Source organism: Mus caroli, chromosome 9, assembly GCF_900094665.2.
Source record: "Mus caroli chromosome 9, CAROLI_EIJ_v1.1, whole genome shotgun sequence".
Classification (NCBI taxonomy): Eukaryota; Metazoa; Chordata; class Mammalia; order Rodentia; family Muridae; genus Mus; species Mus caroli.
Window position 1 is genome coordinate 5,172,993 of NC_034578.1, and position 20,097 is coordinate 5,193,089.

The 20,097-nt window shown below is 39.7% G+C and overlaps 1 protein-coding gene across 2 annotated transcripts in view; it reads right to left on the minus strand.

Moving 5' to 3' along the window:
• Arhgap42 (Rho GTPase activating protein 42) overlaps window positions 1-20,097 on the minus strand; it is a 247,051-nt gene that overhangs the window by 50,289 nt on the left and 176,665 nt on the right. For both annotated transcript variants that reach the window (XM_029481163.1, XM_021171512.2), the window contains 3 exons: window positions 15,960-16,070; window positions 5,754-5,858; window positions 3,366-3,495 (listed from right to left, as the gene is read on the minus strand). In XM_029481163.1, coding sequence (XP_029337023.1) covers window positions 3,366-3,495; window positions 5,754-5,858; window positions 15,960-16,070 — 346 coding nt within the window. The remainder of the gene's footprint in view (window positions 1-3,365; window positions 3,496-5,753; window positions 5,859-15,959; window positions 16,071-20,097) is intronic.

Genomic DNA, 20,097 nt, shown 5'->3' on the forward strand with positions numbered 1-20,097 from the left:
GAAGGGATGCCTCAGCATGGGCTTGTGGAGGGACCCCTTCCCCCCATACCTGACTACACATCCACCAAAACATACCCTCTCTGTTATTTTTTATAAACACATCATCAGGTGTTTCAGTTTGTGATGTCTCAGTGTGTGTCTCAGTACGTGCTGCTCAATGTCACAAATCCTCACCTTTGATGAAATTCTTACTCAGTACAAATTAAATTACTCTCAGATAACACTCACTCTGGCCCTTCAAAGATGAGAAATTTAAAATAAATATCATATTATCTGAACCAGTGGAATGCTCTATGACCAGTGGATAGATCTATGAACTGGGGCCTCAAAGCTAATTCTTGAGGGTTGGTCTGTTGCTATGTATTGTAATGCTAAATTCTGTACTAGAAGGTGTAGGCCTAGGCGTGAATTCTCATGTTTGCCACCTTTTGCTGTGCAAACCCTACTCCTTAATTTAAAACTTTTGGTTGAATAAAATTAGTTACAATTATTGGAGGATTAGAGGCAGGTGGGTTTTGAGTTACCTGGTTGGGGTTAAAAAAGCCAAGAAGAGGAAGAACAAGAGGAGAGGTGGAAGCTGCCATGAGGGGAGAGGAACCACGAGCCCATGGCCAGGAGGATGAGCAAGTATCTGAGTACACCAGTGGGGAGGTAGCCAGGCCAGTAGTCAAAAAAGTAAATTAGGGGTGGGTTACCCCCCAGTAATTGTCAAAGACAAATAAAATAACAATAGTATGAGTCTCATTTATTTGTAAGCTAGTCAGGGATAAGTTTAAAATAGTTGCCCTATAGCTATTTCTTATGCTGTAATTATAAAATAGCTGCAAAGTCATCAAGATTCATAACCTCAAATCTGAAAGGAGCATATGGTTAATGAGAGAGACAGTGCTAGTCCCTCACCTGACCCTGGGTCCTTTGTCCATCCAGAGTGTGTGGCAATTCATGCTTCCAAGTCTGTCTGTCAGATTGGTATGTGCTTGTATGACACTATTTAATAACTGAGCACAACCTGAGTATCTCACATGCAATTTTCATTGGCTTGTTAGTGACCATCTTATACATGATACCGAATTCCTTCATAGTCAATGTTACAGCTCTGAGTTCTCCATCACAAACCCTTCAATTATAGAATATTGCCAACTAAACCAACCTTTTCCACCTTTAGCATGGAGACTTTGGAACATGCTCCCTTGAGTTCCCTAGAGTTTCAATGGACAGGACAAGAAATGCAAAGGCTGTATGTGATGTATTTGTGTGTTGAAGTTGATATATGTAGATGTTATAGCTTTTGTCAACTTGATACAAATATAGACTTACTATAAAAGAGGGAATATCTACCGAGGCATTACCTTTATCTGGCTGCCCTGTAGGCATGTGTGACACTTATTTTCTTGATTGCTTTAGATGTGGGAGAGCCCTACCCACTGTGAGTGGTTCCATCCCTTGGCTGGTGGGCCTTGGCTCTATAAGAAAGGGAAGTGAGCAATCGGTGGAAATCAAGCTAGTAAGCAGTTCTTATCTATTGTCTCTCCGTCAGTTCCTGCCTTCAGGATTCTGTCCTGACTATCTCATTGATGGTCAGTGATGTAAAACTATAGAATAGAGCTTTACCTCCCTCTAAAAAGCAAAACAAAACAAAACAAGAAACAACAAAACAAAACAAACAAACAAAAAAACAAAAGAGTGCATGAACAAATGTTTCTAAGCCTTGGTGGCAATTTGATTTGACACTGCTGCAAAAATCTAAACATGCATTTTTCTACTTTACAGAGCACATACTGATCCATAAGGCCAGAAATAACAGCTCACTCGTCACAAATGTAAGGATAGCATGTTAGGGTACATCTGACATGAAAATAGTCAAAATAGTCAAGGTGGTTTCATTTACCAACCACACACAGAAATGACCCCAGTTACCCACATATAAGTGGATTTACTTTGATTTTTGTGGGAAGAACATTCTGAGTATGGGGTTGTTGTGACAGGTCTCTGTTGCATCTGGTAGTTGTTTTCTCTGTTCAGGAAGTAGAGAGTGTCAATGTGACATGGCATAATTGCTGTTTTTACTTCTGAAAACTGGCAGAACCCAGAATTTAATGACATGATGCTGCTGAGGGAAAGATGACTAGGGCAATATTTGTTATCCTGAATAGGACTTTCATTCACAAGCTCCCATGGGACTTTAAATAGCGAGTGCTGCCACAATTACCTTCTAAAACTGACCCCTGTAGTCTTTTCACTGGAGATCCTTCACTAAAGTCTGTGGTGAAATAACACTTCCTCACTCTGGTTATGGTAGTGGTGGAGAGAAGACTGTCTTACATTCTGTATAGAAATTCAGTCTTCCTATATGAAATCATAGTGATGCTTTCAAGTAAGTAACCAAGATGTGTGGTGCAGATACAACATGGTAAATTATAAAACATACTAAATCCCAGGGCCAGCTAGATGGCTCAGCAGTAAAAGGGTCTGCTGCCCAGGCTTACAACCTGAGTTCAATCCCTGGGACAAAGATGGTGGAAGGAGATTCCACAAGTTATCTTATGACCTGCATATAGTACATGTGCACACACCATAAACACACACAGACAAATGCACACATTTTTACAAGGAGGGGATAATGGCTTGGGAGTTATTTGTTATGCAAGCATGAAGACCTGCATTTGGATCTCTAGAACCCAGGTGAAATATCAGTATGGCAGCCCACACACACACAAGGCAAAATGGGGAGTCCTAGAACAAGCTGGCTGTGATGACTATTCTTGTTTGTCAACTTGAATATATCCGTTATTAAAACCCAACCTGCAGGGTACACCTGAGGGATTTTTTTTATTGATTCATTTGAGGTGGGAAGATCCACCTTAAATCTGGACCATGGAAAAAGGATGCTTGCTATCTTTGTCTGCTTGCCCTGCGAGCAAGGTCAAGTTAATTTCTTCACTGTTATTAAAGCCTACTTCCTTGGGATTCCAGTGTATACTGAAGAGCAGCTGAGACATTCTGGACTGAGCAACTATAGGTTGCTTGTTCTTTCCACTGAAAATCAGACATTGTTGGAATAGTTGGATCATAGCCTATAAGCTCCTCTTATAAATCTATCAAACCTGTTTCTCTAGATCCCTGACTAACGCACTAGCTAATGGGAATAGCCCCACTGGGAGAGCTCTGGGCTGGACTGACAGAGTCTGTCTACATGAAAAGGTGGAGTGATGTGAGGGATGACATGAACCACTATGGGCATGAGTGCATAAATGTGCATGCAACCACACATGTGTCCACACACATGCAAACATGCATATACACACATGGACCCCACACACATGGAAAATAAAAAGAGAGACCTCAAGTCTGTCTCTGGGACTCACTTTTCTCCTGGACGTAAAGATAGCCCTCCATGGTCCACTGGCTGGGAGGTCTATAATCTTGATTGGCAGACTTCATCCTCTGCATCAGTCTCTCCACTTCTTGCCGAGTGCTTTCAAAGTTATTCCTTGTCTTAAGTGAAGAGAAGCCACAAACTCACTGAGCATTTTCCACCAGGTTTGAGGAAGTGGTTATCTAAAGTTTTAAAACTGCCCCGGAGAGCAGGGTAACCTTCAAGTCTACTCAGTGTAAATGGAATCTGCTGTGCTGAGCTGTGTGCCTGCTCTGAGTCACTTTAGTAGAAGCATCCCTGGATGACTCTGTACATTCTTCTCTGACTCTTGTGTGAGAGAGACGTTCTAATTCAGATTCTGTGGAGAGTCCCAAGTCGGTGAATTACAGCAAATGAAATTATTGACCATCTGCTAGCTTTGGATTAGCTCAGATTAAAAGTAGATACATAAGAACTTAATCTCTTTTTTGAGGAAGAAAAGAAATGGTGTTTTTGATATATGTGACAATGAGCATGTTTAAAATAAAATCCCTTCTTGTCCCAATGGCTTTTACTTTTATTTTTTTTAGAATTAAAGAAAATCACTTTGCTATAATGAACTCACAAATAAAAGTTTCACATGGATAGATTAAGGTGGTTACTCAGAAAACCTCAGCTCCAGAGTCTATCGCTCAGTGAAGTCTACAGCTGAAAGTCTTGTTAGAAAGCACTCACATGGTTTAGTTTCTAGAAATACTAATACAGTTGTTAAAAGGCCAGTGTAAAACTTATTCACACAAAATCCACGTTCTTCTTTCTTTTGAGAATAATAATTTATATGCTTGATAATACATTTGCTTAAGATGTAGGAAAAAGAACAAGGTTTTCTCGAAAAGAATCTGGTTTGCATTCAAAGCACTTCACCCTAACAACAGTGTGTCAAAAAATAAAGTCCAAAGCTTACTCCAAGAGCACTCGATGGATGGTCCATGAGAGGTGAACCTCAGAGTAGAGTAGGGTCTTTATCTGGAGACTATCATGCTGTTTTATGCTTTTAAATATAAAGATTGATTGGGTCTTTCAAGTGCTTCCTTTCTCCTATCCCAACTGAGGTAATTGCAGCTAATACTGAAAGAACTTGTAAAATCTCTCTGGCATCTGCAATTTTCCATTTTATTTTATTTTACGGAAGACAGACAACCATCTTCTACATTGAAAAACAAAACAAAACAAACAAACAAAAAAAAAAAAAAAACAAAGACAAAAAAACATAGTGCAGACAAGCTAAAGGCAAAAGTATTTCTGCTGGGGAACCTAAGTGTAAAAGCAGAAATCCAAACATGATGAGAAAAATCCAATTGCATAGTTCTGCAGGGACATGCCAGCTCAGTAGCATACTGTCGAGATTCCAGAATGATGAGACCCAGAGAAGCAGAGAGAGACACACCTTTTACAGAAGACTACGTGAAGGTTATTTTGGCTAGATTGCTATCCACTCGGGCATTCAGTGATTGATGACTCAACAGTAGGATTTTGTTCTTCCCCAGGTTTGAGGATGGCAGAAATGTATTGGCCAATGGTAGACATGTGACTATGTGTTCTGAGACCAAAAGAGCTAGAGGACATCACAAAATAAGTTGGTAGAAACGGATAATGTGTAAATGGCTCTCATCTGTATGTTAAAGCAAGGCTTTTGAATGCTTCAAAACTACTTTTAAATATTCTGCAAATAATTAATTGCAGGTGTTTTATGTGTGCTTTCAGAGATATTAGACATAGAACACGAAGCCAGAGACCATCCCTTTGAAACTGGAGAAATACTACTTTCTCAACAAACGAGACTTGCCTAAAGCCAGCCAGTCCCTTTTGTGTTCCTGGCTTTGAGAAGTAACTGAGAGATGGAAGACAAACACACTGTGAGTCCCTGTGATGTTTTGATATCTGCATATATTGTGAAATCATTTCTATAATCAGACTAAGTAATATATGCATCACTACATGTATTTTCTGTTCTTGTTTGTGTGGTGAGAAGAATTGAAGGTCCATTAAAGAAATTTCAGGTGTATATACTGTACTAACTATACTCAGCACAGAGGATGTGAGAATCTCATTCACTCTGAAGTCACCCACTAAGCTAACAAGATTACCACTAACTTGCAAGGACCCTACTTTGTAATACTTTTATAAAACCCAGTAACATACATTTTTCTATCATGAAATCAGTTCCTCTTTGGCATACATTCACCTAGTTGCTAGAAAATAAATCATGAGGATGTCTGGAAAGAGGACTCCCTAAGCTACTGTGGTTTGCCACATTTACATAAGGTCTGGCTTGGTCCTAACTGAGTCACTTTGAGGTCATTGCTAAGGAATGGCAAAGAGGACAGAGTATCCTTACATTCTGCAAGTTGAACTGTAGCTGTTGCTTGTACGGTGCAAATTCCTGGGCAAGTTCATATCCCTCGTGGTAAAATGTAAACAAACCCTGAAGGAAGGACAATAGCTGCAAAAGATAAAAACATGCACGTAAAAAATCATAAAAGCTTGCTTTTCTATATATGAAAAGACCATCCAATACAAAATATCAAGGTGATTATCTTTCATTCTAATTTCTCAAAGCAATAATTTTCGATCAATGCATTTAGCCATGGAAACATGGGTGTGAGGCAGAAACAAGAGGTCATTGCCCTTTCACTGTCTTTCCCTGTGGTCATGAACATGCATTGTCTGCTGTTCTACCTTCCAAATGCATCATGAAACAACCACAGGAGGCCACTAAGGGGATCACAGATAACTGGGAAAGGTCTCTAGACAAAACTTAAGGTGAAAAGGCATTCGATTTAGAGACTGGGCAGGATATCACAGGAAGGAGCTGGCCACAGTCAATAACAATTTGTCCCGAGGGAGAAAAGAAAATTTACCACCAGGTGGCAGTATAGATCCTGTTTTGGCTAGGGAAGGCTATTCAAGGAGAATTTAAAGCGGGTTAAGAGTGAGTTCGAGGCCGGCCTGGTCTACAAAGTGAGTTCCAGGACAGCCAGAGCTATACAGAGAAACCCTGTCTTGAAAAACCAAACCAAACCAAACCAAACCAAACCAAACCAAACCAAACCAAACCAAACCAAACCAAAACAAAACAAAACAAAACAAAAAAACAAAAAACAAAAACCAAAAACCAAAGAGTTAAGTCCAAACATAGAATCACATGATCTTTTTTACTCTGAGCAAAATCTTCAGAAAAGAAATTTCATATTCCTAGCCTTGAAATCACAAATTCTTTTTGTGCTTACATTTGTAAATAAGGAGGACTTATAAAATTATGGGATGAGTATGTATGTTACTAAGTTTATCTAGAAAAAGTGATTCATTTGATACTTTATATAATTGCCTGCAGTCTTATTCCATAACCATAGCCACTGTCTTGGTCAGCCTACAGCTTCTTGCTGCAATAGAGTGGAAAATACCTTCAAAAGAAGCCTAGAGTGTACCATTTGTTATTTTTCAAAATAAAAAGAGAAAGGCTATTTGAAACCATCTTCTTGTGAGAGTGGCTTCTCTCACCTGCTCTGTGTGGGGAGGCAGGGACACCCAAGAGTCATCCCATGTTAGTGTGTGTGTTGGGATTGCTAATTCGGATGTGAGCCGGATCTACTAGGGAATGATGATTTCATGTTTTTCTTCCAACATGCAAGTCAACTCCATTCTGAGTTAGGTTCATTTTTAGGAGTTTAACACTTTAAAAATATTCTCTTATTTTTTTTTTCATTTAACTTAATTCTCCAGTTTAGAGCAAACTGGGGCTTAAAGCTGGATTTAAACACTTCCAGGTAGGCCCTGCATGTGTAGATCTAGACTTTTTCAAAGGTTAAAAAACATTAAAATACTTCTGAAATGCCTAACTAACAGCAGTCCTCTGACTAGCCATTAGAAGAGCATTTTCTCTGTTGGCATCAGTAATTGACCCATAGTGAAACTCTCCCACTGTGTATTAGACATCATAGGTAGTGGGTGTCCTTTCAAAGCCATCAGAAGCCACCCAGGTAATTAAATTTACAGGTAAGATATTTTTAAAACATTGCAAAACCTACAAAATATCTAATACCCTTAAATCCGCTTTTCTAATATTCAGAGTATGGGGGCAGGAAGGACACACTGTGTCAGAAATATCATGGCATCTCAATAGTGTGTGTGGATTCCTGGAGTCTAGCTTGAGGCTCTGGAGTACGGTCAGTTTATCTATTAAAAGATTAGATGCATACAGAAGTGTCACATGCTTGCCACTGTGTCCACAACTATCTAAGAGACACCTCTTCCCACACAGAAAAAACACCTCTGGTGTTTGTCAAGTCACTCGTCTGGAAATAATTTGATAGAGATTGTGGTGAGCCAGCACTCTCCACTGAAACCTGTTTGTTAATTGCGCTTTAAAAGTCATGATTCCAGCACTTCTGTCTCTCTGAGGTTGCTCTGTATCCTAAGCATTTCCAACACATCGACTGCCACAGACAGAAATCCACCTGCCAGCCTCATTAGTGGGGCTGTAGAACCTCGTAGTAGGAAGCATGCATTTTCTTCCAAGACACATTCTAAGCACCCAGAGGGGAGTGAACACTTTTATTGAAGTACATAAAAATTACACACCGAGAGATGGCTCAGAGGTTAAGAGTACTAGCTGCCCTTCCAGAGGATCTGGATATTGACATCCAGCTTCCAAATGGCAGCTTATAGCACGCTGTAACTCTAGTTTCCAGGGATCGAGTGGCCTTCTTCTGGCCTCCATGGGTATTAGGTCCATATATGGTTCACATACATACATACATGCAGACTAAGCTTATACACACACAAAGTAAAATAAATAAATAAATCTGAAATATTAATTAATGGCACACCAAGAGCTGTCACCTTTTTCCTCTGTGCTGCATTTCCTTGGAAGAAGCTTGGTAAAGTCTAAACAAAATGGGTGTGAAAGAAGAGTCCCTAGATGGCGGCAGAGCTCAACATTTTAAAAAGGAGTGTGTACATGTGCAGGCAGATGGCACACTGGGCAGATGCCATGGTGGTAAACAAATGACAGTCAGTAGAAAGACCCGGGAAATATGAACACCTGCTCTTCCCAGACCTTCGTCATCTTTGGTCAGTATGGGGGAAAAACAAACAAACAAACAAACAAACAAACAAAAAGAAATAAGGCTTAAGCTCTCTGTAGAATAAATGTGCCGTTCACAAAAATGATAATAAGGACTAATTGATGTATAATTTTATTTTGCATTTATTATTTTGTGTGTATGTGTGCATGCAGTGGGTGAGTGTGTCACAGTGCACATGTACAGAACAATCAAGAAGGAGTTGGCGCTCTCCTTCTACCATGTGGGTTTTAGGGAATAGGGCTTGGTGGCAAGTACTTTTTCTCCAGATTCACGTTCGTTTAGTACCAGGAAATGCTGTCACACTTTATTGTTTCCATGGTGTTTAGAGTCAAATTGTTATTTATTAGCCCTCAGACCAAACCAAAAGTCAAAACTTATATACACACTGCAATAAACTGACTGTCATAAAAAATACAAGAAGGGTAAGTGGGATGTCACAATTTGGGATAAGGTAAGGAGAAACACACACACACACACACACACACACTTCAAGTGAATGGAAGCTTCCATTTCCCCACAATTCAACAATACTAATCATACTTGACATCATGACCCCATGTTTGTAGATAATTTTTAGAACTAAATAAAAGTTCATAATCTTCCCACCTGTTGGTTGCCACTTGACTAAAATCCAAATGGATTCGTGGGCATGCATTAGCTACTGATCTCTACACACACAACTCAGTGGGCTAACGTAAGATGATAGAGCATGGGCAGTGCCTAGCAAGAGGCAGAACCAGCTGCAGCAGGATGCTCCACAGCCCCTACTTCCTACAGCCACACACCAACTTCTCATAGTTCCACAACCTCTGGAAACTGGGGCATGCATTAAAATAAATAAAATGCAAAAGGAAATGCAAGACATCTAGAGTACAAAGCAAATTGCAAAACTAACCATTCATCACTGCCCTGAACTTGTATACACAAAATACTAAAGAATCCATTTTATAGAAAACTAGTAGAACTAATCAGCCACTTCCGTGAGATTAGTGTGTAAAGACTGAGTTTATACTGGCATACACTACTACAGACAATCTGAAATAAATGAAATTAAGAAAACTCCCATCTTCAAATGCCTTAAAGGAATAAAATACTTACCAGCTAATTTAGTAAATTTAATTCAAAGCTTATTTTGAAAACCATGAATGCAGAATAAATAAATTAGAAATTGAAACAAATAAAATCTCTCCCTTTCACAGTTTGAAGAACTTGAAACTGTTAAGAAGGTATTTTCTCCACATTAAAAGGCAAGTACAGTAAAATCAAAACCACACTTCACATCTTTGCAGAATCCAGAAATTGTAAATTCACATAGATTGGGAAGCAGTACTAGCTGACCAAAGAGCTCTTAGTAAAAATAGAGTAGGAAGCCTTACGCATCTTAATGTCATTCCAACTTAATGCCAGACAGCATAAATGTGCAGCTCACTGTGATGGGAACAGACAAACAGATACATATCAGTGACCATGGCAGAGTTTGAACGGCCACATTTGGTTCTCAGCTGGTAGCACTGTTAGGGAGGCCGTGGAACTTTCAGGAGGTGGGATGCTGCTGGAGGAAATGAGTCACTGCAAGTGAGACGTATGGCTTACCATCCACTTGGCTTCTAGTTTTCTATTCTGCCCAGATCTGAGCCATCTCCCACAGCTACCTTGCATTCTCTATCACAATGGACTGAGTCCCCCTAAACAGTGAACCACATCTATCTTCCCACACACACCACAAATCTCTGGTTAACCAATGCTTCACAAGATTCTCAAGAGCCTCACAACTAGGGAATAAACAGGCATTGGTGAATATCTGAATAGATTCGCTCCTCACACACCAGGAAACTTATATACATACTGCAATAAATTGACTGTCATAAAAAGACCTGTGCCAAGAAGGGTAAGTGGGATGTCACAATTTGGGATAAGGTAAGGAGAAACACACACACACACACACACACACACACACACACTACAAGTGAATAGAAGCTTCCATTTCCCCACAGTTCAAGAATACTAATCATACCTTTTGCCTGCCATCTGTGAACAAATGATTATAAATTCTCCTCTTGATACAACTAAGATCATATCATAGAAAGAGGTACCTGAGTGTTTCCAGACAGAATGAGCCATAAGAAAGCTCAAATGAGGCAACAGCCAATCCCTAACTCACTCTCCAGAAGGTACACAGATAAGAAAATACCATCCCAGGTTCAGACAAGGAATAATTGTACAGTTAGTAGGCAGAGCCAGAAAGACATGTAAATATGTGTGGAAGAAATGTACAGGGAAAATTAAATTGTCAAAATTTATGGGCTCTCATACTGTGGTTTAAAAATAGGCCTTAACTTAGAAATGCCTATTGGCAAGTGTTACAGGAGTTCTCCACCTAGGGGAGAAGTAAGAAGTGTGGCTTTCTAAACTACAGTGTGTGCCAGGAGGAGGATGGATCAGTGGTTAAGAGAGCTTCCAGTTCTTCCAGAGGATACAAGTTTGGTTCCCAGTACCCACACCAGGAGGCACACAACCTGTTAACTCTGGCTCTCAGGGATCTAATGCACTCTTCTTGCCTCCAAGTTGTATGCACATGTGTGCTTGTGCATGTGTACACACACACACAGCATACAGACACATACACATATATAAAGTTTTTCAAAATCTTACACACACCCCCAATAAAACCTCACCATGGGGCTCTCTGTCAGGGCTTAGTCAGAAAGAGAGGACTAGGGATCATAAGTAGTGGCCTTTGTTATAAAATATGGCTTGCTAGGCTCAGGAACCACAGTGAGATTCAGAAGACCTCTCTAAAGTCATATGGAGTTTGATTAGATTGTCTGTTAGGTAAGTTACATTTTCATTCTAAGGGAATTTAATTACTTAGCTCTTCAGCAAGCAGAGTTCCCTGGAAAGTTGGTAGAAAATTAAATCCTTGAAACTGCATTGTATCTCCAAAGCTCCTAATCCTCCTGGATCAGGGTGCAAGCCTTGTGATACAGAGGGCTTTGCTTATACGACTGAGCTGCTGGACTCCAAGCTGAGAACCTGCAACCCAGGAGAGGACCACATTCTCGCAGGCTCTGCTCCTCCCCACTGCATATGTCTGGTGGGATCCCACATGGAAGCAGATGATGACAGATTGTGTTCCTTCACTATGTCATCATTTCTCTGAAGGAGGGATACGGTATTTCATTTTTCTATTTTTTCTTAAACCTTTTTATTATTTAAATGCATTTGATACATTAAACATATTAATAGTATTAAGTATTTTGACAATCAAATAATACATAAAATTTTTTATATTCATATCTTTTTATACCCTAAAAATATCACTAGTGAATATTTAATACTACACATAACTGAGGATTCTATATCTAATGTTGAATACTAAATTATTTCAAAACATACAAAATATTCTTTGGGAGCTAAGCATGATAAGAGGGCATAAAGTATTAAAAAGGAATCATTAAGAAATATATTAAAAAGCATTTATATGATACAACCTGACAGAGTGAGAAGTATTTAAAATGCATTATATATCTGTGTACATTGTCTAACAATCAGTTTACTTTAAAAATTATCAGTGTTTCTGGAAGAAATATTATTTTATCAGTAAGTATACTTTAAAATTTTCAAAATAGCAAAAACTCTTTGAAGTTAAACATTAAGAAAATGCTAATTTCAAGCACTGTGAGAAAGATTATCAATAAAATGTCCATGATGTTTGCAGAAGATGATTTTACTATTTTCAACTATTAATATTCAACAAACAGAATAATTATTTTAAGATATATTTCATTGTTATGTCTCTTTTCATTACTGTCTCTAGTAAATTGGATACTGTCTCTGCTCTCTGGCTAGTCTGGCTAAGGGTTAATCTATCTTGTTGATTTTCTCAAAGAACCAGCTCCTGGTTTTGTTGATTCTTTGTACAGTTCTTTTTGTTTCAGTCCTGAGATTGATTATTTCCTGTGGTGAATTTGCTTCTTTTTGTTCTAGAGCTTTCAGGTGTGCTGTCAAGCTGCTAGTGTGTGCTCTCTCCAGTTGCTTTTTGGAGGCACTTTGACCTATGGGTTTTCCTCTTAGCACTGCTTTCTTTGTTTCCCATAAGTTTTGGTATGATGCGTCTTCGTTTTCATTAAATTCTAAAAAGCCTTTAATTTCTTTCTTTATTTCTTCCTTGACCAAGTTATCATTGAATAGAGCATTGTTCAACTTCCATGTGTATGTGTGCTTTCCATTGTTTTTGTTGGTATTTAAGACCAGCCTTAGTCCATGGTGATCTGATAGGTTATATGGGATTATTTCAATCTTGTATCTGTTGAGGCCTGTTTTGTGACCAATTAATTATATGGTTAATTTTGGAGAAGGTACCATGAGGTGCTGAGAAGAAGGTATATTCTTTTGCTTTGTTCTATAAATATCTGTTAGATCCATGAGGTTCATAGCTTCTGTTCATTTCATTGTGTCTCCGTTTAGGTTCTGTATCCATGATCTGTCTATTGCTGAGAGTAGGGTGCTAAGTCTCCCACTATTATTGTGTGGGGTACAATGTGTGCTTTGAGCTTTAGTAAAGTTCCTTTTATGAATGTGGGTACACTTGCATTTGGAGCACAGATGTTCAGAATTGAGATTTCATCTTGGTAAGATTCTTTTCCTTTGACCAGTATGAAGTGTCCTTTCTTATCTTTTGGATAACTTTTGGTTGAAAGTTGATTTTATTCAATATTAGAATGGCTACTTCAGCTTGTTTCTTAGGACCATTTTTTTGGAAAATTGTATTCCAATCTTTTCCTCTGAAGTAGTGTCTGCCTTTGTCACTGAGGTGTGTTTCCTGTATGCAGCAAAATGCTGGGTCCTGTTTATGCATCCAGTCTCTTAATCTATGTCTTTTTGGAAGAATTGAGTCCATTAATGTTAAGAGATACTAAGAAAAAGTGATTGTTATGTCCTGTTATTTTTGTTGTTAGAAGTGGAATTATGTTTGTGTGACTATCTTCTTTGGGTTTGTTGAAATATTACTTTCTTGCTTTATTCTAGGGTGTAGTTTCCCTCCTTGTGTTGGTATTTTCCATTTATTATCTTCTGTAGGGCTGGATTTATGGAAAGATATTGAGTAAATTTGTTTTGTCATAAAATATCTTGGTTTCTCCATCTATGGTAATTGAAAATTTTGCTGGGTATTTGTGTTCTCTTAGTGTCTTAATAACATCTGCCCTAGATCTTCTGGTTTTTATATACTCTGTTGAGAAGTCTGGTTTAATTCTGATAGGTTTGACTTTATATGTTACTTGACCTTTTTCTCTTACCGGTTTTAATATTCTTTCTTTGTTTTGTGCATTTGATGTTTTGACCATCATGTGATGGGAGTAATGTCTTTCTAGTCCAGTCTGTTTGGAGTTGTGTAGTCTTCTAGTATGTTCATGGGCATCTCTTTCTTTAGGTTAGGGAAGTTTTCTTTTCTAATTTTGTTGAAGATATTTACTGGCCCTTTAATTTGGGCATCTCCTGCTCTCTTCTATACCTATTATCCTTAGGTTTCACTTTCTCATTTTGCTCTGGATTTCCTGGAAGTTTTGGGTTAGGAACTTTTTGCATTGTTTTTGACTATTGGGTCAATGTTTTCCATGGTATCTTTTGCACTTGAGATTCTCTCTTCTCTCTCTTGTATTCTGTTGATGATGTTTGCATCTATGACTCCTGATTTCTTTCCTATTTTATCTATCTCCAGGGTTGTCTCTCTTTGTTATTTCTTTATTGTTTCTATTTCCATTTTTAGGTCTTGAATGGTTTTGTTCATTTCCTTTGCCTGTTTAATTGTGTTTCCCTGTAATTCTTTAAAGAATTTTTGGGTTTCCTCTTTAAGGGCCTCTGGCTGTTTACCTGTGTTTTCCTCTATATCTTTAAGGGAGTTATTTATGTCCTTCTTAAAGTCCTGTATCACCATCATGAGAAGTGATTTTTAGAGAAGTGATTTTTAGAAAAGCAAAAAGATTTGCTTTTCTGGTGAGATGGTGTATCCAGGATTTGCTATGGTGGGAGAATTGGGTTCTGATGATGCCAAGTAACCTTGGTTTCTGTTACTTATACTTAGGCTTGCCTCCTAGCTTCTGATTATCTCTAGTGCTACCTGCCCTCTCTATATGTAACTGGAGCCTGTCCTTCCTGTGATCATGGTTGTGTCAGAACTCCTCAGAATTCAGTTGTTTCTGTGATCCTGTGATTCTGGGATCCTGTAAACCTGAGATCTTGGGTATGTCAGAGCTCCTGGGATTCAAGTTGCCTCTAGGACTCTGAGATCCTGGTGTGATCAAGCTCCTGGGATCCTGGGATCCTGAGATCCTGTGGTCCTAGGCTTGTTAGAGTGGCTGGGAGTGGAGCTTCTTCTGGGTGTTGTAGGATTGGCTGTGGAGTTAGCACCCAAAGCCTGCTCATGACAGCTTTAATCCTATGATCCTGTGTGTGTTAAAGCACCTGGGAATGGAGCTTCCTCTAGATGTGGAGTTCATACCCAAGGTCTGCTCAGGACACCGACTTAGATAGGAAGGAACCCATGTCACTGGTCAGGCAGCGTTTCAGGGTGCCCAGGTCCATGGTATTTCATTTTTATTATGCATGAGTATCTCACAGACTGTCATAGCAAGAAAGGGGTAGCTGCTCTATGGTTTCCTTAGGCATTAGCAAGCCTGCCTTCTCATTTCATGGGAACTGAGCTATGTCTATGGACTTGTACCAGAAGATTGCCCTGATGCCAGAGCTGACCTTATCTATAACAGATGCTACTTTATGAAGATGTTCATGTGAGCAATACTGTTACAAATTAGGCCATACTTGGAAAAAATGCTAAGAAAATGAAATAAGCTTAATTCAGTCCAGGATCCCAGCCCTTGGGACATGCCACTCATATTTGGGATGGTTAACACACCCCTTCCATACTCCCAGTTAATCGTCTCTTGAAAGGCACTCCCAGATATAATCAAAAGTGAGTGTCCTTCATCTCCTGGGCATTTCCTAGCCAAATCAAGTTAACTAATCAAACATCACTGCCACAGCAATGTACACCATTTTTTAGCTTTAAATTAATAGGTTTTGTTTGTAGCATATTTTAGGGCTCTCCTGCACCCCTTCAAGTACCCACCCATCCTTCATGCCATACATATGGCCTCTATAGTTAACAGCTTGCATTCCTATGGAAGAGTTATTACAGTTAGTGAGTTAATATGGATACATTATTGACTGAATCCAAAATTCTGTTTTTGAATTGTTCATTCTATGGGTTTTTCTGAAACATTTCATAGCATTACAAAATGACACAGGGAAATTTACTGCCCTAAAGGTATTTATCCTTCCCCAATTTCCTTTTTCAAAAAATTTTCATTAATCATAATATCAAACAAAAAAGTTGCTCTCAAACATTTTTCTCACAGATCATTTTTGTGGCTGTTATACATTAAAAAACTAAAACTTACCGGTTCCACAAACTCAAACTTCTTCTTCTCTTGAACCTCTTGGATCTTAAAGACATATTCTAATGAAGCTTCATAGAAGTTCTGATGTTCTCGGCCAATCTGTGAATCTGCCTAAAATATAAAAGCCTAGAATGTGACACAGGGTTAAACCATCATGAGTCTATAACGGAGGGAGTGAAGATGGATGAACCCCACAAACCCTCATGACTCATACACAGAAGGAGTGAGGACAGGTGAACCCCATAAACCCTCATGAGTCTATACACAGAGGAAGTGAGGACAGAGTGAGCCCCCACAAAGCCTCATTAAATAGTAGTTTCAAACAGTTTTAATGCAGCTAAAACTCACTAGAGCTTATAGTGAATAGATTCAAGATAAATACAGACACACATACAGAGCTAACCATCAAAGGGTATGATACAACAAGCTACAACACCTTCACAAATGAAATGAAAAGGCTATAGTAAATTTTAAAAATCTCTATTAAAATCACAGTAAAAGTATGGGAAGAAATTTACAGAGAGGAATACAAAGGCATATGAGAATCTACAGAGTCAGAAACGCACTAAATTCTGAGAGAAAATGGTAGAAATTGGCTCTCGACATAAACAATTGACAGTGAATTAACTCAGCCTATGAATTGGAACAAAGATATCTGAATGGAGAGGAAGGAGAGTAAGAGAAAGTGATGGGATAGATGAGTCTGTAGTGAGACAGGAGTATGGTTTGAGGGAAGCTGGGCAGAGCAATGGGGCTTGGAGTAGGACACTCTGTGTGGGTGAGCTGGACAATGAGTAATTATATACATGTGTAGGAAGTTCACACTGGAATCCATGCCTTCATATGTTGAAAACTTAATAAGAAAGAAAAAAGAAAGAAAGAGCTGGGGGAGGAAGGCAAGGAAGAAAGAGAGGAAGGGAGGCAGGAAATGTGGGCAGAAGTCATTGTCCTGAAAACCGGAGGTAGGGGAGCCTAGCAGAACTGCCTGCAGAGGAAACAGGGAAGGTAAGATTGTAAGATCTTAGCTGCTTCATAGCAAGTCTGGATTTTAATAAAAGAAGTGTTTGAGGATATTAATCAAGAAGGCTACACACCATTGTGGAAAATCTGGCATATGCATTTTCTAAGCAGAGCCAAAACCAAACAAAAAGCTGACCAACAGTTCCGTAGTGAATTATGTTCTACCAACACCAGGGGCACCTCTTCCTCCTGACTGTAGTCAGTATGTGAGAAAGCTACTGAATCAGTTTCATTGTTTCAGATGGCTCTGTCTCTCCTCTTCCATGACATAGTCAGACACTCTGGAAGAGTGACTCTGGATCTATACAAGCACACAGGCCACTTTTCTTGTCCCACTCCTTTCTCCAGCAGCAACTGGGATAATGAAAGCAGCTGAGGAGAGTGTCCACTGATAGGTAACCTGGGAACAGAATGTGGTTCTGAGCCATTGACAAAGGTAATGTAGCTAAGCAAAGGTAGCACAGAAACATGCAGGTTCAGCTTCTTGCCCTGGTCATCACAGAAACAAGAGTTTTAGTTAGAACCTCTTAAGATGATCACATACTTAGTTTGTATTTGGCAATACAGTTATAAATAATCCAGTACTATCAGCAACTCACTTGGGGCTTACAATTGAGAATACCAAAGTTTAAACTAACATATGTTGAAAATTAGGTAGATTTTAGCCAAACATTTTCTGGCTCTGGAAAATCATTTAGGACCATTGTAGTTCCCAGTAAGAAGAAAAGTGAGATTCCAGATAAATGTACCACTTTTTTCTTATCATCATCTAGGAAAGTGAATTAAGTTGGGCATCGGAAGGAAGTGGTGGCTCTTGAGAGACAAATTCTAATATGCTGCCTTCTGTGGTACCAGTAGTCCCCATATGATCACTTTCAAACCACAAAAGCCACTAAGAGTGAAAGCAGGAGTTGGAAAGACGTGACAATGGTCTCTCCAAGGCAAGCTTTGGGCACAAAATCCTGTTTCAGGCAGCATTTCATTTAAAGATTTAATTTTCTTTAAAAGGTGTCATCATTGATGGTGCAAACTAGCACATAAGAAGACAATAGAAACCTGAGACACCTTCAGAGCCAAAGTGGCTGTTTCTAGCTCACAGGCTGAGCAGAAGTCAGACCTGCAGGCCTGACTGCTGACATCAGACAGGCTACTACTAACAAGACTGGATCATACTAGCCAACAGTACTCTCATAGTAAGTAACCAGCCTGAAATTAATGAATTGTGTCCCTAAATCCAACCACCAGACTTCTGAAACGATGCAGCCAAGTAATAGGAATGCTTCAGTACTTCTTAAAAGGGTGAACAAAACGCACACAGGAGGAAATATGGAGACAAAGTGTGGAGCAGAGACTGAAGGAAAGGTCATCCAGACACTGTCCCACCTGGGGATCCATCCCATATACAGTCACCAAACCCAGACTTTGTTGTGGATTCGAGGAAGTGCTTGCTGATGGAAGCCTGATGTGGCTGTTTCCTGAGAGTCTCTGCCAGAGTCTGACAAATACAGAGGCAGAAGCTCACAACCAACCCTTGGACTGAGCTTCGGTGTCCCCGATGGAGGAGTTGGAGAAGGAACTGAAGGACCTGAGGGGGTTTAAAGCCCCATGGAGGGAGCAACAGTGTCAACAGGCCAGACCCCCCCCCAAATGTCCTAGGGACTGGACCGACAACCAAAGAATACACATGGAGCAACTCATGGGGTTGGCCACATATGTGGCAGAGGATGGCCTTGTTGGATATCAGTGGGAGGAGAGGCCCTTAGGCCTTAGAGTGTTCAAAGCCCCAGTGTAGAAGAATGCCAGGGTGGGAGGACAGGAGTGGGTGGGTGAGTGAGCACCCTCATAGAGGCAGGGGGAGGGGGATGGGATAGAGGGTTTCAGAAGGAGAGACCTGGAAAGGGGAAACCATTTGAAATGTAAATTTAAAAAATATCCAATTAAAAAAAAAACAAAACAAAACAAAAAAAAAACAAAAAAGAGTTGCCATGGCCATGGTGTCTCTTCACAGCAATGGGAAGCCTAACCATGACAGAGCTCCATTTAACATTTTGTCATGTTTTAATTGTTTCAGTGGATTTCACAGATGAAGTGACCCACTGTCTCTCACTTCTAATTTAAAGAACAGGCTGGGAACTGGGAGGTGGTGCTGTCCCTTTAATCCCAGCACTTGGAAGGCAGAGCTGAGTTCGAGGCCAGCCTGGTCTATAGAGTGAGTTCCAGGACAGCCAGGGCTACACATAAAGAAACCCTGTCTCAAAACAAAACAAAACAAAAATAAAAAACAAAAAATTCCTATAATACAACCAATTTAACTTTATCCTCGACTAGTTTACAAATAAATGACACTCGTATTGTTATTTTATTCGGCTTAGACAATTACCCCTAATCTAATGTACTCTTCTATGTGTTGGCCTCAGCAGTATACTCCAGAGACTTGCAGTTTCTCCTGGTCTCTCTCCTCTCATGGCGGCTTCTTCCTCCCTGTCATTCTTCTTCCTCTCTTCTCTGACCTCCAGCCCCGGAATCCTAAACCCACCGATGTCTCCTCTGTGCAGCTGTTGGCTGTCAGCATCTTTATTTTCCAGTCAGAAACTTTGGGTCAAGGTTGCATAGCATTATGATGAGATGCCAAAGCTTTTAAGTTCAGACTCCATTTTAGAGAATGTGACCTAAGTTTGAACTCAGGTTAACTAACAGGCTGGTACTTAACATTAGTTTCCAAGTTGCCCTCAAACAAAACTTAAGCCTAGCTCAAGTCTCTAGGCTAATACCCAGCAAGACCAGAGTTTATAGGCTACACCCTCAACAAGACCAGTGTCTCTAGGTTATTCCCCCCACAAACCTGCACCCCAAGTTACAAGCCCAAACATTTCCTAATGACCACCAATGCAGAGAGAAGCAGAAATTAAGTTTATGATATGACTCCCAACACCAGCCAATTGTGTTAAAGGCCATAGTAGCTTTCCAGTCAAGTGAGCTTGTCTCCCACACCTTGGCCAGGACTGCTTTGATGTGTACATCCTGGGCCCTACTATATTTACTTTTTTTTTAATTTATTTTTTATTAGGTATTTTCCTCATTTACATTTTCAATGCTATCCCAAAAGTCCCCCATACCC